Source organism: Pavona decussata, unplaced genomic scaffold, assembly GCF_977016875.1.
Source record: "Pavona decussata unplaced genomic scaffold, jaPavDecu1.1 SCAFFOLD_320, whole genome shotgun sequence".
Classification (NCBI taxonomy): Eukaryota; Metazoa; Cnidaria; class Anthozoa; order Scleractinia; family Agariciidae; genus Pavona; species Pavona decussata.
In genome coordinates this window covers 17,684-41,010 of record NW_028145710.1, presented here as the reverse complement: position 1 = coordinate 41,010, position 23,327 = coordinate 17,684, and the positions used below count along the sequence as shown (strand labels likewise).

Genomic DNA, 23,327 nt, shown 5'->3' with positions numbered 1-23,327 from the left:
CGAAGGCATTGAAAGGATTTCTTTCGCTTCATTGTCCGACATCCTTAATGGTTTTGGTTCGACTCAAAATCGGCAATCGGTGTTATTTTACTGTAGCGGCCGGCACTCAAAGCTATTCGACGACTAACTTCGCTCGGGTTTCGACACACCAATAACGCAGGGAAATACTTTACGGACAATCACTTGAATCTATTTATTACGACAAGCCACGAATCCAAGATCATATCGTAAACTGAAATCAACAATATAAACGAAGAAACTAAGCTAAAACTTAACCCTAAAATAGTATCTAACATTCCAATCATTCCATCACAAAATAGCAAGCGCAAAGGAACGTACAAAATCAACAAATTATCAAGATACAACATAACAAGAAAATGGCGAAAGAAAACAATTAATTAAGCTAAACGATAAAACTAGCGAAGCATGACTAATCGCGAATAAATCTACTCACGGGCAGCCACCATAAAACTGACAACAGAAGGCCATGCCACGTGGTCGAAAGTACAAAAAAAGAGCGATTATACAATCGGAACTAAAAAGGGTGCTAAAACTATAGAAAAGGAAAAAAGATGACTTACATAACAATCCCGTTATGCCGATTCCAGACCAAAACTTCAGCGTTCTTCTACGGGAAGACTTCTTTAAAAACTTCTGTTCGCTAACACGATCAAAGCCAACTAACTAAAATGCGGTTTTGGGCGAAGCTATGTTGCTCTATATCACGAGCGATTTGTGGCTAACAACGTCATAAGCTAAAATAAACTAAAATTAATCACAAAGTCCGGGGATTGGCTTACGATACCGTTACAGGCTGTTTCATTTCATGTTTGTATTTTTGGCGGTTCCGATGATAATCAATTGATATAACACTAAATCATTTTGTGTCGCGCAAAGCCGTTTTGTGTCACGCTAAACCGTTTGATGGTAAGTCACAAACCATTTCACGGAAAGCTATACTGTTTGGCATTGCACTAAATCATTTCAGATTACGCTAAACCGTTTGAGAATTGACTTTGCCAATTTAACATTGACTACTTCACCACTTTTCATTTACTTTGTCCTATTCTATTTAGCCTGTGCTGTTTTACTAACGGAAGCTGAATTATTCACGTTCAGACTAGATCATTTCTGTCTTTCGTGTACAGTTTTGCCGTTGATAGCTGGACAGTTTTGCAATTGTTTAAACCATTTATTGTTTGGCTATATCATTCCATCAAAGACAATCTGTTCAAATGCATTATAACTGCATCTTTTCTAAATTGTCTAAACCAATTTACAAAGGACAATTAAACCACTTCTGTTTATTCTATATCGTTTGCACTGCTTGTATTTTTGGCGGTGATGGCCGCCCATATGTCTGCCAGCAGTGTTCCTGTTCTATTTAATGTGTTTTATCACCAAAGCATGCTCATAAGACGTCATAGGCTACGACAATCTTATCGACCTCGTAAAGACAATTTCGAGACGTTAAGAGGAAATCGTATCAACTGATCGACGTGTAATTGGAAAAACATCAGAAGGAAAACGTGCAGTCCACTCGCATTAATCTAGAGAGAGAAAGTTTAACGAGAAACCGCCGAAAATTCTTCTGAACTTAGATTATTTCAATAGCATTTTACAAGACAGAGCTTATTGAAACACCTGTTAAAAAATGCGCGTCGCTCCCGTTGTGCTTGTTTATTACATTTCGGTTCTACATGTACCAAACACGCCACTTTTCCGGTTAAATCGCCTTTTTCATGGCTTCGTTTTGATTGATTCCAACAGAATAAAATTTTACTTCCCGTATAATCCGACATTTTGAGCAAGAGAAGCAATTTATAAAAGAAATTAACGTAAGGAAAACAATCTCCGCAACGGCGGTAAGTCGTTCACATGTCTGACTGATGCCACGGAAATAACCTACATTCAACAGCAAATTTTGGGGCGAAAACGAGAGGTCAAGAGAGGTCAATTCTTTTCATAGCAAACTTTGAGGTTTAAAATGTTGATTTTTAAAATCTTTGGCTTTCGACCAGTTACTTTTGTGTGCCACAAGAACGATTCAAAATGCTTATTACCACTCATTGTGGAACAGTCGCTGATAACAACCAACAAACAAGGCTCCTAACATTCTTTTTAGAAGGTCGTATACACTCAAAGAAACACATTAATCACACTATTGAGTATTTAGTAACATAGTAAAAACTGTTTACTTGCCATATCTTATTTGTGAAGCGAAAAAATCCATGTGGAACTTCGACTAAAATACACATATTCAAAGCTTTCACCGGAAGTCATTCATCCTGAAGGAACGCAAAGAACGATGGGAAGCGTGCAAATCCCCCCTTTCTTTTATCTAAGATATGTAAAATACGGTTAAGCACCGAGAACCGATAGGCAAGTTTCCGTAATAGGTTTGCTACCAAGTATTTTGCAGTTCCATTTTTGGTCCAGTATGACTTCGAGCCGATTTAAAAGATGAAACAAAATCAATTTGTCCGCCCTCCAGTGAAAAGTCGAAGTCCTCAAATTTAAATAACATTGTTATGCTTCCTGCACACATTATCTTGGTCTTCTTAACATTAAGATTCAATCTTTTATCGGCATACCAGTCTAAAATAAGGCTAAAATCACGCTGCAAGATCTTGTTTAGCTCGTGGTGTCGATGTAGAATAAACCAAAACAGCATCATCTGCTACGAGATCATACGACTCTTTTCCACCGTTGTTGGTTTTGCAAAATCCTCAAAAAAAACTGTTCCAAATAGAAACAGCATGATCTGTATCATCAAAAGACTTGATAATACTCCAAGGAATATCAGCCACGTCCTTACAAAATCGTTCTTTGTTGTATAGCTTGAATGACCTCACTTCACGAACTTCCGCGGGAACCTTGCCAATTCCAGCTTTCTTGATAGCAAAAACAATAGAATGATCACTTGCTTCAAATTCTTGTACTCCATGCTTATTTGAAATTTGGGCCCTAGGAGGGGACACTTAACTGAAGGGCACGCTGATTTGAGGGGAAGTGCTTATTTCAAATTTAAGACTCAGGAGGGGACACTTGATGGATGGGGCGCGCTTAAGAAACTCAAGTCTCTTGGATAAACTCGAGATGCATGTAACGTATCCTCAGTAACAAAGGAGGCACGTTCGCTAAACGCAAATTCGAGCTGCAGTATAAAATGCCTAGGGTTGTAATTCTCGTGTACAATCTAGATAGGCTAGTGTCCATCTTAATTAATTGGCCACATTTTCTAAAGATTGATTCAGGAAGGCTAGCAGGAGTCTGGTAAATATGCAGAATAATAACGTCTTTCTTCCCATTACTCTGACCAAGCTACACTGATTTTGGTGCATCTTTAAGGACTCCTGTTAATTGGTCAGGAAGGTTATCATTGTGTTTCTCGAAACAGTTAGCTTTTAACCATTGTCTCTTTCAATCTGATATAAATAGACTAAGGAATTTATTTTGATTCTTTTGATGAAGAAATCATTTCTCACCTTATCATCATTTTGCCCTTGTTCCCTGAAGAACTTGAAATTTTCACCATCTTCACCATGCTGCAGTCTGTACTTGGTTACCCACTGATTTTGATCATTTCTTCCTTGTGTTGCTACAACTGTCACTTTGGTTTGCTGATTTCCAAGATCAATCTGCAGCCATTGATGGATATCATTTTTGCGAGCTGTCCATGAGCCTCCTTCACCTGAAGCAGCTTGAAAGTGAAGTCTGCCCTGACTGGCTGCATGATTGTCATCCCATTGTGAAGAGGCACTCATTTGTCCATCAGAGATCAGACGGTTTGCGATACCAAGGGCAGCTTGACAGTCTAAATATTGACATAAATACAAATTTTATTTGAAAAAAAGGTACGTACTTTACTTTTCACTATTATCATTATCAAGAAAATGTTAGTGGAGTTGGAAATGTTTTGTTAGCTAAGTCTTTAATCCACACATACATGTATGTGACACAAGCGTGAGACAAACGATAAAGTTTGAGCTCTAATTTCAAACCATCGAGATATGAAGCACGCGGGAAGTTTGTAAAGCACGAAAGGTGCGTTAGAGTGCCGAGAGCATCTCTAGCTTTTTGAGCGCTCTCCAAGCTTCCCGCATGCTTCATATCTCGCTGAACACACGCTGACCCATGGACCAATTGTTTTTTTTTTTTTAACATTTTCAACGTGGTTGTTTGAATTTTTCTCTCGAGGCATTTGTTTGCTGACATTATCAGCGTGCATAATCGGAATATCAAGCACGCACGCGCAATTGAATTTAATTACACGAATTTAATAGCTATGTTATAAATTCTGTTATTTCCTTTTGAAAACTTAGAAGCAAAGCATCTTTTTGACAAATGTTGTGGTGTTCTGCCAAAGTTTTAAGCTTATGTGACAAAGAAAGCTTTTGTTAGAGTCTGGAACTCCCCCATGTATTTATTATAACAGCAAACAAAACGTTGTTAAATAAAATACTTTACAATCACTCAGAAATGATTTGAAATGCAAAAACTGAAAATGCAAAGATGAAATAATGCTACAGCCCACTAGAAGCTCTCGCCCTCATCACACCCGACCTGCCATTTTTTTTTTTACCTTAAAGATTAGATTCTCTGCAAGGTCTATTGAACTCAAATCGAAAAACACATGAATAGACACAGATTCTTGCTCATTATTTAATTCTGTTCCAAAAATATAAAAGGCAGATTTGTATTATGTTATTAGTATCATTACTCAGGTGATTATAGAGATTCTGTTGATGTGGTTGGTCGAAAATTGCATCATATTTAACAATTATTCGCCAAAGGTGAAGTAAATATATTTCACCAATATTTACTGAACTTCAGCCGAATCATTGTTTTAGTATAATTACTCAGGTGATTATCAAAAAACAACAACAATTGGTCCGAAAAACTGTCAATTTTGTTTGTTTGTTTCAGATTGTCACGTGTCAATGAATAGAGACGCGCATTCTGCCGATCATTCTCAATCGATAGACTGCTCATGCCTAAAGCAGAATGTCAGTATTCTTTAACTGCTGCTTCATTGAGACGAAGCATTGACTTTTGTTAATGAATGTTAGGTTTCTCCCACCCGTTTACTAAAATAGATGGAGATGAACCAGGCTGTTTGGTGTAAAACTCCAGGATCCCAATTGTGAGCGATAGCACATTGCCGCACAGCTTCTTGTTGATGGCTTCACCGGTTATTAAACGGAATCGCCCTCGGAGATAAGCTGCTTCAGGTAGGAATAAAGTCCTTTATCTGTTTCACTAACCAAGTACACGGTTGTCGCAGATAAAAAAATTTTGTTGTGAGGTGGTGACTTTAGATGGCGGTCGAGAGCCGCTCGAACCGACAACAAACTAGTTTTCAGATTATAAAAACTGCCGTCTTTTCTCCTAAATGAAACGTAAAACTTAGAGAGACATTTATTCACTCTCATTTACTTCCATGCTTTAACATTCTGTCTTAAATTCGTTTTGTACTATATCTTCACTGCATACTCATTACCTCATCGCATAAGCTTAAGTTATGGGAAGAGTCCGTGGAAAACCGCCCAAAACCATAAAATTGCAACAAACAAGAACAAGCTATCCACATGATTCTTTACTTCTTTCCATTACACAGATTCTTAGCTCCTAGCAAACAATTAAGCAGCCCTCGTATGTCTATACAAACTCTTTAAAGCTGAGAAAAGCCTGACTTACATAACAATACATTCATATAAAAACATAATTAAGAGCTAGACAAAGGGCTGAAGGTTGCTTGGGTGCGAAACTGGTGTTTGGCTAAGGGTTTCAGCACCAGATAGGACTTTTCCAGTGAGAGGAAAGGAACCAGCCGTATTGGACATCCTGGTGTAATGTTTAACCACGCCACCGCTCCGCCGTCCTAGATAACGAGATATCCCAACACCTCGAGCAACCATGCATATTAAGACTTTTTAAGAGGCCCAGTCTAAAGCTATGAAGGGTCTCTCCACAATTTATCTTAGCTTCTGTGAGGTATTTTCACAAACGGTTATCAACAGCAGAACCAAGGAAAGGTCTCTGACCCACAGTTCTACCGCAGTCGGTAGCTCTAAAGAAATTTCCACCTCGTAGCTTAATATTCAACAACTTACAAACAGATATATAGTATTCAACCCAGGAAACTGAATGTTCTCGGAACAGTTCCAAAACAAATGGACTAGGAGTATTGTCCCGTTAAGTCTTGGTCAAGGTTGAAACCCTTACGATCCTTAAGTCTGAACACTAGATTGGTCACAAGGCAAAGCTCGATCCCCTGTGAAAAAATCGACAAGGAAGAAGACAACGTCCCAAACTAAAAATTTACCTATGGGTTATGAGAAGATGGGCACTGCTCTCTATAGAACACCAGAGAAAACTAACAAGTAAGGAAAACTTTAACGAAAATTAAAGGCAGCGCCTGTGAAGGCACAATCGCCCCACTGGCCTGTTCCTCCCGAATAAATCTGAAATAATCCTTAGCGTCATGGAAACGCCCAATATCGTTGAAAATGGTCCTAAGATTTCCTAGCAAAGCATCTACCGACGCCGCAGCTAAACGAGACGGACAACTTTAGACCTTGATGGACGGTGAACTTCAGTTCTGCCTGACTTGTTCTTACCTATTAGGAACCTGATGATATCGCATAATGCACAGGAAGAAACTCATTCCGGAGGCGACAAGGAGGCCAGGAAATACGGGGGCTGCTGTTCAAGGGGGCGTCTCAGTGTAGCTGACAGGGCTTGCCTCCAGACAGAGGAGAAATTATCGGAAACGCGTGGATATCACTGCATGGTCCACACGCTTAACAAGGTTAAGACGTGTCCACGAACCACAAGCTTGTCAAAAGCTAGCATCAAAGTCATTTGGATATAAACAAGCTGAGAAACGTCGGGCAGATTTCTAAGGTCGCGAAACCTAGGAATCAAAAGACAGCGTCGAACATGCACAGAGTCTCGGCCTCTAACAAACCTATTGGAACGCCCAGAGGTCCCATTGCAGAGAACGCGAGACCCATTCTTGAGAATACCTGGAGGAGAAAAACAGCACTGAAACCGAACATTCCTGCCCAATAGTAATTAGCAAACCGCCAGGGCCTTAAGGGTTGCCCACCAGAATAGCCTCGGGTGAATATCCGGAACGAGATATTCGAGCGTGAACGCACCGTGGAAATCCTGGTCGAAAATGAGCCGACTCAAAGAGGGCCAAGGACAAAGGCGGGAATACATAAATACTGTATTCAGCAGGCATGGGATTAGCGAAAATGTTTACCCCTTCTGATTCGGAGGTAGGCCAGAGCGTGTACCGAGGTAGAGGATTCCCACCCCCATCTCTCTTGCAATTGGTATCGAGGGACATCAAATCGAATGTATGGGGGGCTGAAAAAGCGTTCTAAGTACAGCCACACTTTATGAGAAAGCAAGCAGTCCAGGTCAGAACATCTCTGTAAGGTTCATCAGCTGCGGCATTTTGTTCCGATGGCAGGAGTATCTGAGCATGCACGTTAGTTCAGTCTTTGATGACAGGTGAACGATAAAAGACTCGCTGATGGGCTAAGGCATCACTTTGTATTTGCTAATAAAGGTGATGTAGTTCAACCGAAACATTTATAAGATTAGCATACCAGGTTATGCTTTTTTGAATACTAATTCACCAACAAGTGCAGGAGGTTTCGGTCTTTTTATTTCTGAAGAATTAACCTTCATTAGGCGGCGGGACTTAGAACTATCAGATGATGGAATAGAATCGTGCTCATTAAAATTACACGAAAAAAACAAAAGAACATAGTTGTCGGTTGTATTTATAGGCACCCATCCAAAGACTGCGCAAATTTTCATGATACACTTAAAGAGCAATTATGCAATCTAAACAATAAAGGTAAAGAGGTTTTTGTTTTAGGTGACATACAGCTATTTCAATTAACTTTGTCGGTTCAAAGCATGAAGATAAAAGATAAGACCGAACGTTTACGTGGGATTTTTATGAATAAATTCATCAAAATCAGTCATGCCTGGAGAAAACAATAGGTTGTAATTAGCAGTACAATGACCTGCACGTGCAGGGGTGATTTTGATGAAATTATTCATAAAAAATAATCCCACAAAACATTGCGGTCTTGTCTTTTAGCTTGATTTTAATCCGACAACGTTAATGGAAAAAGCTGTAAACATAAATTTCTTAAACTACAATAGAGATAACCAAACATCTGATTATCTAGACATGCTATTTGGCTTGGGTTACATGCCACTGATCACTAAAGCCACACGTATAACAGATCACACCGCAACGCTGATTGATCACATCTACACAAACGAGCCTCAAAAGATAACAAAAGCAGGAATATGTTTAGCTGATATAACAGATCATTTACCCGTTTTCTGTACAGTAACAAACCGGCTTCCTCTACGCCAAGAAAAAAAACATTTTAGGGACTTTTCTCATTTTAACAAGGCCTTGTTTTTAAGTGACCTTGAATCTATAGATTTTAATAACCTAGTCGATGAAGATGTTAATCAAAGTATGAATAATGTAATCAATACGCTACAATCCTTATCTGATAAACATGCACCTATGCGCAAATTATCAAACAGAAAAAGAAAACAGTCAGCTAAACCGTGGATATCTAACGCCAGTCTGAAATCTATAAAACGAAGGCAACAACTTTTTAAAACTCACTTCCTTAGTAATGATCCCAATAAAGTAACCTATTACAAAACTTATAACAACAAATTAAACCGAATTAAGGATGCAGCCAAAAAAGAGTATTTTCAAAAACAATTTAGATTAAATAGCGAAAATCTGAAAACAACATGGAAATTAATCGGCATGATAATAACCAGGAAAAAAGGTTGTGGGCAACCTCCAATTACAAAACTGATTTATAAAAATAGGTGTTACACCGATAAAGCCAGTATTGCGCATCAACTTAATTCACATTTTATTAATATTGGTTGTGAACTTGCTGACAAACTACCGCCGAATAATTATGATAATAGCCCTATCCAATATATCAAACGTTCTTTCCGAGATAGTTTTGCATTCCGCAGTATCCTTGTCCACGAGGTTTACGATTTATTAATGGGAACAAACCTCAACAAATCCACTATCGGAGTACCTCGGAAGTTTATTAAACTATCTTCAAGCTATATTAGTGAATGTCTAACCTACATTTTTAATCAATCCTTACAACAGGGTATCGTACCTGATATTCTGAAAAATTCTAAGGTTACACCAACTGACAAAGGAGGAGAGGTTACAGATCCTGCCAATTTTCGCCCTATCTCAACGTTATCAACGTTTTCACAAATATTTGAAAAACTTATACATAAGCAACTTAACAACTATATTGAGAAGCAGAAAATCCTCTATCAATTTCAATTTGGCTTTAGAAAAGGACAGTCAACCGCCGAAGCTATAACTGAAATCACAAATACACTAAGAAAAGCCATTGATAATAATTTATACACTTGTGGTATTTTCTTAGACTTTTCAAAAGCCTTTGATACTGTAAACCATACGATCTTGCTGAGAAAACTGGAAGCCTATGGAATAAGGGGGATTCCTTTAAACTGGTTTCAAAGCTATCTTACAAATAGGAAACAGTATGTTGAGTTGGATGGGGTTAAGTCTCCCAAGCAGACAATGTTATGTGGAATCCCACAAGGAAGCACACTAGGACCTCTCCTATTTTTGATCTACATTAATGATTTGCCAAATAGCTCGCAAGAATTAAGTTTCAAAATCTTTGCGGATGATACAAATGTATTTGCATCCGCAGGGGACCTTAAAACACTCGAACACTTAATGAACTCTGAACTAGCCAAAGTGAAAAGATGGTGCGATATTAACAAACTGTCTATCAATAGGGATAAAACAAACTTCATGATAATCAAATCCACAAGAAAAAAGGATATCCCAATAAATCTTAACATTATAAATATCGACGGCTCCTCTTATTCGTTAGAACGAAAGCAATGTATAAAATACCTAGGTGTTATAATTGACGAGTCTTTAAGCTGGAAACACCACATTTCTTTTGTCTGTTCCCGTATATCTCGAAACACTGGAATAATATCGAAATTAAGGTATTACCTTTCAATTAATCAACTAAGACAAATATACTATAATCTAATCTATCCTTATATTTCTTATGGCATATTAGCTTGGGGAAGTGTATACAAAACACATATAAGAAAAATTCAAGTGAAACAAAATCATATTGTAAGATTAATATTTTTTGCCAAATCAATTGGCAGCGAAACAGAGAAAGCCAAACCTTTGCTAAATCTACTAGGCCTTCTAACAGTTAATGATATTTATCGCCTACAAGTGTTGAAATTCTTGCATTCATGGCATAAAGGCCTCCTGCCTGAAGTGTTCGACAACATGTTTCAATATGCTAGTAATATACATGGCTACAACACAAGATATGCAGCTAAGCATAATCTTTATAAGCCGAACGTACGAACTAATGTAGGTAAACAATTAATCTCCTTCATGGCAACCGATATTTGGAAAGACCTTCCAACTCCCTTAAAAAAACTCATAGAAAGTGTGTCTGCTTTTCCGAAATAAATTATACGTTATTTACTGTCAGAACAACAAATGAACTAATTTTCTTTTATTCTGACCTCGTAACATAAGTTAACATTTTACAATTAATAAGTTCTTCCTTCCTTTTGCTTTTTCATTTTTTTTTCTCTTTTTTGCCTTTTTTGCCTGCTATCTAGAACCTAAATTAGCCAGGGAGCTAACAAGATAACCAAATGGTTCATTTAGCTTCCTTGCTTGCACATTATTTTAACTAATAATTAATTTAATTCTATGTATTACCACTACAAGATTGTAAGAATCAACTATGTACATTAAAAAAAGCACAAATAAAGACCATGATCACGCATCATGAAGTGCATCTAAGATAATGACGAATTTTGGCGACAAAGGAGTATTTTGTGGTTCCAGTGGTAATGATGAATTTTGGCGAAAGAGGAGTATTTGTGTGATAACCTTTCTACCTTACAACCCTTATTTTCTGGGCTTTCTGTGACAGATGTTTCAGCTTTTTCACTGGTAACACGATCTGGGCGCACGATCGCGTCGAAACACATGCGTACACACCCGTGAAATCCTACACGATTATTTTTGCTAAAAATAAATATGCTTGAGGAAATCTCAATAAAATTACGTTTATTTTCACTGGAACACCATTTTCCTTTGGTAGACTAGGTACAGCTACCTTCATATTTTTCTCCAACACATCACTACAATCATCAAACACAATTACAAAAGATTTTGCTGATGATGCACAATCGCGAACATTGCACTTGTGGAACATGCCAAACTGCACGATTATATACAAAAAAAAGGAGTATAAATTAACACAACAATCAGAAAAATCATTGCATTTACCACAAAAGGTACGAAAATGGAGCAACTGCTTTCCATTTTGCTTTGTTGATAATCTGTCCATTCGTCCATTTCGTATAATTGATTATCTCTTGGTTTTACTTTGAGTTCGCGCACCGACCCGTTCCTAAAGCGCTCAACATCTTTTAGTGTGGGTCTACCGCGAACGGCGTGTGTATTTCTTTGAATAAGTGTACTAGACGACATTTCTTGTCACTTTAACTCAGTCACGTCTTCTAAGCAAAACAGCAACGCAATATCGACTTGCTTGAGTGTCAAAAGCCATCATTTAAGGGTGCGTTTTTTTGGGAGAATCCGAAAACGGATTTGTGATCTCAGACCATTCGGATCATGCTGCATCAAAGGAACCGACGAATCCAGTCTGCACAAGGATTCGTCTGTTCCTTTGATGCGGCGTGATCCGAATGATCTAAGATGACAAATCCGTTTTCGGAATCTCCCAAAAAAACGTACCCTTAAGTCACCAATGAGATGCCGCTTCAGACCGCAAGGTAAACAAACAGCGTCTTGATCGTTATATAGTTATCACTCCAGAAATCACGCTTTCGATCGATTTTGTCTCACAGATTCATTCGGTTTTTCAACTTATTTCAACGCTTGTGTTATGCATGGGTATCTCTCGATGTGATATAACTAGCCTCAATTCACCAAAACAGGCAAAAGCGTCTCGTTCATTCCATATTTGACTGCTATGTGCCAGTTCACATGCATTTAGTCCCATTCTCTTGTATTTTGACTGTTTAAATATTTTTATACCTTGGGCACCGAGTATTTTGTACTAAGCTCAGAGTTTGTAGAATGCCCAGTATTTGTATTAAATCCAACTTTTCAATCTCCATCACGTATGTTTATTATCCATATAATAAAAAGAAAATTACACGGCGGCTTGAAGATATGAATTTTATTTTCTCGTGTTAAAAACAATATTTTACTCACTTGCTGCGCTTGTTCGTAAAATATTGTTTTTACCACTCGAAAATAACATTCATATCTTTGCGCCGCCGTGTAATATCCTCTATACACTTGATTGCAAAAACGTTGACACCTAAAAAGCATAAACCATGAACGATGAGACCCAATGGCTTTATGGGTATAAGTGTACTAAATCTATTTGCATAATATTCTATTCCCGTGCGACGGTTGATGACCAAAATTAGTTGCACGTGGTGAACGATGGAAACTGTCCAAGTTGGCCAACAAGGGCCAATTTGAGTGATATACAATTCGCGATTTGCCTAAGTTCAAAACAGGCAGTGAAATCAAGCAATATTTGGTAGAAAGTTATTCGGGAGAATTGCAAAGAATGACAACGGTAAATTATTGATTATGGAAATGAGGTTATTGTTTAAACACTACCCACAAATCCGTTGGGTCTCATCGTTCACGGTTTGTGCTTTTTAGGTGTCAATGTTTTTGCAATCGAGTGTATACACTGTAATCCATAAACAATCTGAGCTCGAGGGGCCTTCTCCGAAGGAATACCACATAAAATTTCCTTGTGGCACTAAATTGTGCATGGCATCGTAACACGCAAACATACCCTGCACCTTCCTCACTGGTGGAATACTAAGCTTTGACTGAGGAGAAACCTGAGAAAGTTAATGAACAAGACCGCGGTTGAAGAAGAGATGATGGCAGCTTCAACTGAGTCTGTAAATTACACTCTCTGAAATCCTGTTCTACTTGAAATCAATGAGATTACCATAAGCGTCTTTCACAAACAAATGTATATTTGCTATCTAGATTTAAAGTAACTTAAAGGACTCCGTAACTGTAAGAACAAGGCGGTAGGCTTGTTGTATTGAATTCGATTTATTGAGGTCTTAACTCAATAAAGAATTACAGGGACTGAACTTGAGATAGCGTGGATCATGCTAAGAAACCAAAAACCTACTTCCGGTATGAAACGCTCACTGGTTGATTATCTATCTATAGCAAACACGCGGTTGCGGTTTGGAGATAAGCGGTTTCGTCACATCTTCTCTCTTACAAAGAAAAAACAAAAAGCAACACTAGTACTGCAGTATGCAAAAGAATCACGCCTAATGTTTCAAAGTCATTGAATATTAGGTTCATAGGTTCAGCTAGGAACAAAGTCATTTAAGCGGGTGGGCGGTCTCCGTATACGCTGTGATCTGCGAAGACTTTGAGGGGGTGGTTGTTGCTGAGGCACAGGGCTGTTTGGGGATTGGCTGGGCAGTTCGGCTTGTTCCAGTTCCGATGTCAAAGGTACCAACTCGGAGGTGTCTGGAATGGGAGGTTCATTGGAACGAACCAGTTGGCGACGGTTCCGCCTGTATATTGACTCCCCAACTTTCACCTCGTAGCTGCGAGGACCAACCTGGCCCATGCAGGTGCCTGGACTCCACGTTCTCTGTCCTGGAAGTTTCATACGCACGGTGTCGCCTTGGTGAATGGGCTGAAGCGGTTTGGTGTGCTTGTTGCTGTCGTCCCTTCTGGCCCACGAGAGCACGCATCTTCCCATTGTTGGAATATCGTGGCTGCAAAAGCGTACCAGCCACAGGAAGCAGTGTTTTACAGCGACGGCCCATTAGGCGCTGAGCGGGGCTTGTCCCAACTCCTTCTGTTGGCGTGTTCCGCCAGTCGAGCAGCTTTTGACTGCGTTTTCCGCTTTCCCATTGGACTAAGGGTGGTAGGGCGAGGACGTGATATGCTGGAACATCCACGATTTCGCAAAAACGGCGAATTCTGCGGACGCAAACTGAGGACCGTTATCAGTGACGAGAACGTCAGGGATGCCATATCTTGCGAATGTAGCTTTCATTTCTTTGATGACACTGCGAGAGGATACCGAGCTTAGACGGGCAACTTCCACGACATTACTGTAGTAGTCGACGATGACCAGCAGGGTGCGGTTATCCAGCTCGCATAGTTCGGCTGCGACTTTAGACCAGGGTCGGTCTATAACCTCATGTTATAGCAGCGGTTCTTTGGTCTGCTCCGGGCGATGTGACAAACAAATGTCACACTTTTAAACGTATTCCCTCAACTCCGTTGCCATGCGAGGCCAGTAGAGGGCGTCGCGCGCTCTACGTATGCACCCTTCGATGCCGATATGTGAGCTGTGTATGGTTGCCATGAGTTCCTTGCGAAGACTGGCAGGTACCACGAGACATTCTCCCTTGAATACCAGCTCGTTTTGTGCGGTCAGGAAGTTTCTCATGTCGTAGTAGGGGTAGTGGGGTTCGGGAAGGTCTGATCTTGTCTCCGGCCATCCTTCCTTTATGGTTGTCCTTAGTTGCTGCAGGACTGGATCATCAGCTGAGGCGTGCTTGATTTGGTGCCATTGGCTGTCTGTGACAGGTAGAAAGGCTTTGTGGTCCACTTCCTCGAGTTCTCGGCTGAACTCAGACGCGTTGACTTCTGGAAGGGACGCTCTACTTAATGTATCAGCTAGATACATCTGTGTACCCTTCTTGTATACCACTTGTAGACTGTATGTCTGCAGCCTCAAAAGCATTCGCTGAAGCCGTTTAGGCGCAGAATTGAGCGCCTTGGTGAAGATTGCTTCTAGCGGTTTGTGGTCACTCTCCACTCGAATCACATCACGGCCGTATACATAGGCCTCGACATGTTCACACACGAAAACGATCGCGAGCAGTTCCTTCTCGATCTGGGCATAGCGTGTTTCTGCATCCGTCAAGGCTCGGGATGCATATGCTACAGGCTGTCCACTCTGCAATATGGCTGCACCTAATCCGTTTTAAGAGACATCACACTGAAGCGTTACTTCCTCTTCCAAGTTATAGTAACGTAAGACTGGAGTATTAGCAACTGCTCTCTTCAAGGCTTCAAATGCTGTTTGTTGTGCTTCTCTCCAGACCCACTAAAGATTAGCCTGAGGGAGATTTCTCAAAGGCTTGGTGATGTCAGAGAGACGTGGTAGGAATTTGCTGAGATATTGCGCGAGTCTCAGCAATCTTTGTACGCCAGCCTTGTCTGTTGGTGCGGGCATTTCACTGATTGCTCGTACTTTGGCTGGGTCGACACGTAGGCCCTCGTCTGTGGCGATGTGTCCAATGAATAGAACCTCTTTCTGACGGAGATCTAGCTTGTTAGTGTTAAGCTTGACCTTTTGTGCTCTGCAACGTTCGAGGAAGCTTGTTAGAACTCGGTCATGGTCATCAGTAGCTTCTTCAATTGTGGCTCCACAGCCAGCCACGATAAAATCATCCGCCACTACTTCGATTCCAGATAATTCCTCGACCAACTCGTGCATTTTCCTTTGAAATACCTCGGGCGAGGAACTTATACCGAGGGGTAGGCGTCGCCAAAGGTATCGTCCAAAAGGGGTGTTAAAGGTGGTCAAGTACGACGAGCTCTCGTCCAATGTCACGTGCCAAAATCCGTTGCGTACGTCCAGCTTTGTAAATACGGACCTTTAGCACCGACACCGAGGACGCAAACGTCACCAACCGGAAGTTGAGAAAATGAACTTTGATGCTACTACGCATGCTCAATCGTGCAGAACTCGTCGTCCACACCTTGTTCAGGACGCCGTTTGCCGCCATTTGGCGTACAGTGTAGAATGAAGGTATGTTTTATATTTTTACTAACTTTTGCTGACTTATATTGGGGATTTTTTCAATCAAAAGTGTCGGTTAGTGGACAAGATAGATACCGTGAGTTATTTGATCGGACCGTGAAGAAATAATCTTGATTTCTTACTTTCTTTTCACCTGCAGGAAGAGCTTTGAGCTTCACAGCTGTGATGGCGGATGATGATACAAAGAGTACAGGGTTCGTACATAAACCTTATAGGTGTTTTTTGACATATACGTCGCATGCTTTCAACTACATTTCGTTATGCCTTTGAAAATTTCAATTTGTCCGTTTAAATTTGCGGTTACGGATCGACTTAAGGTCATTTTGAATCGTTTAATGGCTCACTAAGTTGTTATTGATACTGAAAAAAGCCCCTAAATTGTCGTAGAGGGCAATTTTTATATTCAAAGATTGCCAAAACGTGTTACAAGTTTTACCGTGTTTTAATTTTAGCCGGAGGAAAAAATTAACAAAACTTTATTTATAAATTACAGCGCTGAAAACTTAGTTTATATACTTCAGGCCTTAAGATTAAATTAATTTTACTTGCAATACAGCTTAAATCATATGAACACTGATTGTAAAAATAATTCGTTACTTAATGAAAATTTGTATTTATTTTCAGAAATTATGCCATGAAACGGTCAGAAGAGCACGATCTTATGCTTTGCAGAGAAGTCCTTGTCTTGGAACCATGGAAGTTTCCTAAGCAAAGCAAAGAAAGAGGAGATGTCTGGGGTGAAGAAGCGCTAGATTTAAATGGCACAAGCTATCCCAAATTCAAAGTCAGCAAGCGCTCTGTCAGGGACAGACTCACTCTTTTGGTCAGCAAATACAAAGAAAAGATGAGAAAGGAGGAGCAGGGTTCTGGGATTGAATGTGAGGATGAAACTGAATTCGAGAAGGCATTGTCTGAGATCATCGAAAAAGAGCAAGCAGCTGATATGGAAAGGAAAGAAAATTCAAATACTCTTACTAAGAAGAATGAAAGTGAGAAAGCTTCAGCAGAAGAGAGTAGACTGAAGGCCATGGAGCGCCTGGGGCAAACCAAAAAGAGGAATGCTGATGCAGGCCCTGATCAAGTTACTCCACCAAAAAGCAGAAAAAGCACCACTGAAGCTGTGCAAATTATGAAAGAAAAAAGTGAGCAGGAAAAGGAGATCAGGAAGGAAGAAATGGAAATGAAGAAGAAAGAACAAGAAAATAAAGCTGCCGAGCAACAGATGCTGATGGATCGGCAGAGACACAGCCAGCAACAATACCAGGATGTGTTAAAGGTCATGACTGAACAGCAGCAGAGACAGGAATAGCAGATGCAAAACTTCCAAATGCTTTTTTTGCAGCAGCAACAACAGCAGAGCCAGATACTCAAGGGTTTACTGGAAAGAGTCTTGCCCAGTCTTCATAAGAGGAAGGTGAAAAAGCTGTTTAGAAAAACATTTGCACACTTTAGCCCTTTGGGACCATGTTGTGGTTAACATTTTATTTACTGTTCGATTTTTAAAATTAACATTGATCAAAAATATATAGTTGAAGCTTAAGAAAACTTAAGTAAGCCCTTTCACCCATAGGGCTGCCGAGTTAAGAACTGAAAGATAAGTAAAATTTAATATTCATATTTTGTTACAATTGTAAGTGTAACGTGATTTTTATGGCAACCCAATTTTTCCTACAGGTTTGACCAAAATCTATATTTGTGTTTTATCTGCCTTTCCCTCAAAAATTTAACAAGTTTTGAAGTTCATGCCAGGAAAGATTCAGTATTTTCAAAGGGGGGTGTCTGTTTACAAATATATTGTTTATTATTATTTTTATTTTAGCCCCAAGTTTTTTAAGGGGAGCATGTTGGATGTTAGCAAATATGTTAGCTTTGTTATTTTAGCTTACACCTTACTCAGTGTCATTGTCCTTATTTTCTATTTTAATGTGTTTATTGTCATTTTTCTGGTTAATCAAAGGGAGGGGGGGGGGGGGGTTAACCACTCAATCCATTCCCTCCTGGGGATCATGATCTGCCCCTGAATATCCCTTCCCATCTCCCGAGATTTTTTTTTGTTTTTAGAGGGGGTGGGGTACTTTCTGCCCACCCTCAGTATAAAAAAAGCATAGGCTAATAAGGGTCAAAGGACCAGTCTTCGTAGAAGAGGGTAGGCTATGGATTTTTCATTCGTTCCTGCAATGTGTTATGTCCCCTTCCCTAAATTCTACATTTTATGCCCCATTACATTTATTGTTTGTCCAGAAAAATAAAGCTGTGTCATCAAAATAAATTCAGCTATTTTACTTTATTGGAAGTATTGCTCCAGAGTGGGGGGCTCAATACCAAAGTAATCGCTGGTGTTATTACCATAAAGGCATGTTATGGCATTACGAAGTAGTGGGCACACAGCATACATTTTGCCGACACTGCTTAGGCCGATCTTCAAATTCTTGTTAAAGTCAAGAAATTTGAAAGAATTAATGACATCACCGAAAAGCCATTCCACTGAAATTCTTAACGCGCTCATGGCTTCATTGTAATCCTGCATCATGGGTGCAAGTGGGACTTGACGAAACGGGGTTTGAAGATGCACACGGAGAGGGTACGCCAAATCTCCATATATACACATGGGTTGACCTCCTAGAGAAAAGGCATACTGTTGAAGGTCACGCAATAGTCCAGAATCTGCCAACATCCCAGCGTCGTCTTTACGCCCCTCTAAAACGAAGAAAAAAAGGAGGTGAGAATAGAAATTGTTTGGGAAGTTTGTATAACTTGTATAGTAATTTATAACATCTTGTTATCGATTTGTGTTTAATGAAGTTCATTTTTATTACTATTAAAAAGAAAATCCAATTAAAAACTCACCAACCGGTCCATACAAGTTTCCGATGAGTCCATTTGGTAGGGACAGGGATTGGGATTTCAGGGCATGGACCCTTTTATGTCCATTATAAAGACACTTCTCTGATGTTCACCAGGTCTTGAAATGGGTCGCACTGTCCCATCGACGAAACCAAAACAATTGTCGAGGGGGGCGCCTTTTCCTGATATGGCATCTGCATAACGTTGTAAAGCCCCAGGATTCAGGAGATCTTGATTCCATTGAGTTAGAAGGTGGCCGTGAACGTCAAAGATATAGTCCATGACATCATTTGTGATCAAACTTATGACAGAAACTGGTCGGCCAAATCGTGGAATCATATCACTGAGTCGGCATGGATAGGCAACTCGTTTGAGAAGCATACATAAGCCTTCTATGTCATCGCAAATACTCCTCTGCTCGCATTTAAACATCGGTGGTAGTTGGAGTGCTGCAACAAGACGAGGGAGGTCTTGCTTCTCGACATGAAGCTCTGCTTTGCATTCGGCGGAGTTCATAGAATCCAGATCGAATCGTTCGAAATTTCCATGAGGGAAGTCTGGATTTTTTGAACTGAAAGCATCGTAAAGCAATAAAAATTCTTCATCTGGAACAATTTTGTCGGCGTAGAGAAGTATGAGCAGCTCACGAAATTCCTTAAAGGACATTTTCTCTGTCGACTTTAACCGGAAGAGACTCGTCCTCGTAGCCGTAGCCGGCGCGGTCTGCTAAATGTTTATGTTTCCCGCCGTGAACGACCGTCTCGTTCCAGGACCCACTCGGTTAAACAAGACCTCGTCCACGTTCTCGGCGTCGGTGCTAAAGGTCCCTAATATTTTGGCTCCATGTAGCCTTCTGGCGATGTCTTTAATTGTAGGCAAGGGGTAGTGCTCGCGCTGTAGGGTCCGATCTAGGTCTCTTGGGTCGAGACATATGCGCAGTTTGCCGTTTTTCTTGGGTACGGTTACAATGGAGCTTATCCAGACTATGGGCGAGGTCACAGGTGTGGTGATTTCCTGTTTCTCGAGATTGTCTAAGGCGTCTTGGACTTTCGCCCTAAGTGCCGCCGGTACACGGCGAGGCGCATGTTGTACAGGGTCCATGGCGCTATCAATTCTAATGTCATATTCTCCGGCTAGTTTTCCGACTCCGTCGCTGAAAACTTCAGGGTATTTCTTGATTAGTGCTTCTTTCGTGATAGGGTCACGTGTCCATTTGCTAGTGTTCGTGTTTTTGAGAGCCTACACCGGCGCATTTCCTGTTTGCGGTTTGTTTATTTCGTCACTGTTAATGTACTTGACGATTTTCATACCAATACAAGCCTTTCTTCCGAGGAGGGGTCTGATGGCATTGTTTTTAACGAGATTACAATCTAGTTTGCATTTGTAATCGTCACGCCACACTCGTATGCGAACTCGACCCACAACTGGCAACTTCTCGCCGCCGTATGCTGTGAGTTGAGTGTTCAAAGGTGTCACATGCTCAAGCTTATAGTCCTTTGTGGCTTTCTTGTATAACTCCACCGGAATCACGTTGCACTGCGCTCCCGTGTCTGGCTGAAAAGGGAGATAGTTTCCGGATGACAGTTTAAGCGTTACCAGCTGAGAGTCATCCAGTTCAATCGCTGAGATTTTTGTGGCATAGAACACTTCCGAATCGCTATCAGGGTTGTCGACAGCTCGGATAGATTTGCGGTGGTCGTTATCCTTGGTATCTTTTCTCTTACTGCCACATTTAGCCGTAAAATGTGACAGCTCAGTTTCCGCATTTCAGACAAGTCTTGAGATATGCTGGCATAATTCTTCAAGATTCTTTCTTTGTGTAATCGTGTTCGGTGCCGTAGTTCCCGCATTCCTTAATGTTTGCGTGTTTACCGCCACGAGTTTTCTGCAGTTTTCTGTCGATTAGCTTCTTGGCTTTTCGTCTTGTTGCCTCTGTTCACGGCGTTCACGGTTTGTCCCTCGCTGTTTCCGACAATTTTCAATTGAGCCAGCATGCTCTCCGAGGCTCTGCAGATCTCGTCTGTTTTTTCAAGGGTCAACTTGGTCTCCCTCAATAATCTCTCTCTGACTTTACTGTCACGAATGCCAAACACTAGACGATCGCGAAGTATCTCCTCTGGTGTAATTTCTTCAAAATTACAGCTATCGGCAAGCTTTCGCAGGGCCGTGACGTATTGGTCGTACGTTTCCCCCGGCTCTTGCATCCTGCGGTTAAATTTAAATCTCTCGAAAGGAACATTCTTCCGTGGTTCGCAATATTCTCCTAATTTCTTTAATACTGGTTTAATCTTCTTGTCGTCTCCATCGTTTTCCCAGTCGTTAAAAGTTGAGTACACTTCGCGTGCCTCTTCGCCGATCACCGTAAGAAGAGTAGCGACTTGCACACCTTCGGCTTTCTTGGAAAGCTCTGTGGCGAGTGCATAGTTTTTCCACGCTGAGATAGACTTCTTCCATTTGTCCGCCGCGTTTGGGCTGTGTATCTCTAGTGCGGGTGGTGGCGGCAATTATTTAGCATATCCCGTGACCATACTTCCCCGGACGCTGTTGGGATAAGCTTTGTGTAATATTTTACCACTAAAGCTCTCCACTGGCTGCCACCATGTAAGAACAAGGCGGTAGGCTTGTTGCTATTGAATTCCATTTATTGAGGTCTTAACTCAATAAAGAATTACAGGGACTGAACTTGAGATAGCGTGGATCATGCTAAGAAACCAAAAACCTATTTCCGGTATGAAACGCTCACTGGTTGATTATCTATCTATAGCAAACACGCGGTTGCGGTTTGGAGATAAGCGGTTTCGTCACAGTAGCCTTCTCGACACTCATCCTTCAGCTGTTAAATGCCTTCTATGTCCCTCGATGCTTTAAACCATAAAGAAGGGAGGCTATTTATTTATTTGTTTTATGTGTTTAATTTAGTGTTCTATGTCTTTGTATTCCGTTTAATTGTAACAAATTCTTTTTTGAATTGTAATCAGATAACAGACTTTTATGTAATGCGAAGCCTCAATAAATAAGAGCATGAAAAAGATTGCCACTTATTAACTAACGGTCATACACTTTTAAGTATCAACGAGGCGGATGTTTCTAGGTAATTTCCTTTTGAAAATGTCCATTAAGTCTTGTGAGAACTTAACTTCTTTTACTCACCAAAACAGTTTCACATAAGCTTAATGCTTTTCATTTTTCACCATAACACGTTCAAAAGCCTTTCTCGGTTTCGAGCTGTTTCTTGTTGGCTGCTTTACGGATTAAGAGCAAGTACTCTTTTTGTACGTACCCCAAAAGACTTATTGGTAATCCAATTTACTGACAACACTACATATGATAAACTTGTCCAACTATAGAGATCAAACTTTTAATACAAACCATTACAGTAGACTGTGTTAACATCATCGCTCCAGGCTCGCTCGATTCCGCACATAATAGACGAAGGACCGCTTTGTTGATGGTCATGAGCGCAGGAAAAGGAACAAGTTGAGCCATAATCTTGATTGGACGAGTTACAGTCTGAAGGAGAAACACGCACACCACTCCCCAGAGAAAGTTTTTCACACTTGAGTTCTATTATTGAGTTGTGGTTGTGATAAAAATTCAAACAGTGATGAAAGAAAAGAAAAGGTAGGGTTAGCAGGTAAATTAAAACTGTGAAATGAGGAACTTAAAAATATCGAGATTACAACTTTTAACAGTAGGATAAGGTTAAGGTGAAAGGCCAATTATTCGTTGAAAAACGGGATTTATCAGGTCTGGTTTTGGTAACATAAGGTGACTTAAGGAACATTTGCACAACCTCACTAGAGATCGACTTTAGGCAGGAAGCTTCTGTACTTGAAATGGATCTTTTGAGATCAAAATTTACATTGAGAGTCATGCTTCGATTTACTTCATATTATACAAGGAACAGAGTAACACTCACGTTCCGATTTCCAAACACCGAGAAGTAGGTTGGAAAAACGAGGCGCAGCTGAGATTTTTTAACCAACTTCGAGGTGTTTGGAAATAGGATGAAACTCTCTTTCGAGTGTCTGATAAAACTTCTCAAACTATTGATAATTCTTGGAGAAATTCAAAGCAGAAGTTTACAAAACTTTATGATAATTAAGATCACATTTCTAAACCTCCTTCACGGTAGTGATTTGCTTTGTTTTTGCTTGATGAATTATTAATGAGTTTGAGAAGGGGAGTTTGTGATTAGAGTACAAACACACCAATGACGTTATTGAGTGGTGTGACCAGCGAACGTGATCAGAGTCAAGAGTCCAGTGACTGGTCAAAGAACTCAGTAAAGAAAGTTTTGCAACTTGCAAACACAGGCAAAATTTCCGCAGGAAAGTCAAAATTTCCTATGAAAATTGACCTCGACCAGTTAAAAAAAAGCTCGAACTTTGTTGTGATGTGAAAACTATTAAAGGAAAATAAGAGTAACGTTGTTCGACGTTTCGTTGTATCCGACATCACTATCAAGAATGGAGAAAACGTTTAATG

The 23,327-nt window shown here is 40.3% G+C and overlaps 2 protein-coding genes and 2 pseudogenes across 2 annotated transcripts in view; 1 reads left to right on the top strand and 3 right to left on the bottom strand.

Annotated features, from left to right (window-relative positions):
- Nucleotides 1–23,327, bottom strand: part of LOC146454014 (uncharacterized) — a gene marked incomplete at its 5' end in the record, with an annotated part of 87,990 nt that overhangs the window by 52,012 nt on the left and 12,651 nt on the right. Inside the window, 2 exons of the mRNA XM_085095936.1 lie at nt 3,489–3,817; nt 22,209–22,403. Coding sequence (XP_084952062.1) covers nt 3,489–3,817; nt 22,209–22,403 — 524 coding nt within the window. The remainder of the gene's footprint in view (nt 1–3,488; nt 3,818–22,208; nt 22,404–23,327) is intronic.
- LOC146454017 (uncharacterized) lies at nt 15,876–17,874 on the top strand. Its single transcript, XM_085095942.1, has 2 exons — nt 15,876–16,189; nt 16,620–17,874. Exons 1-2 carry the CDS (start codon nt 16,161–16,163, stop codon nt 17,302–17,304), a joined length of 714 nt encoding a protein of 237 aa, XP_084952068.1. The 5' UTR covers nt 15,876–16,160; the 3' UTR covers nt 17,305–17,874.
- Nucleotides 18,142–20,492, bottom strand: LOC146454016 (uncharacterized; annotated as a pseudogene).
- On the bottom strand, nt 20,486–21,367 carry LOC146454015 (uncharacterized; annotated as a pseudogene).

Coding starts and splice junctions, on each gene's coding strand:
- LOC146454017 (XM_085095942.1), top strand. CDS start 16,161: ATGGCGGATGATGATACAAAGAGTACAGG. Junction 16,190..16,619: donor GATGATACAAAGAGTACAGG/GTTCGTACATAA, acceptor ATTTATTTTCAG/AAATTATGCCATGAAACGGT.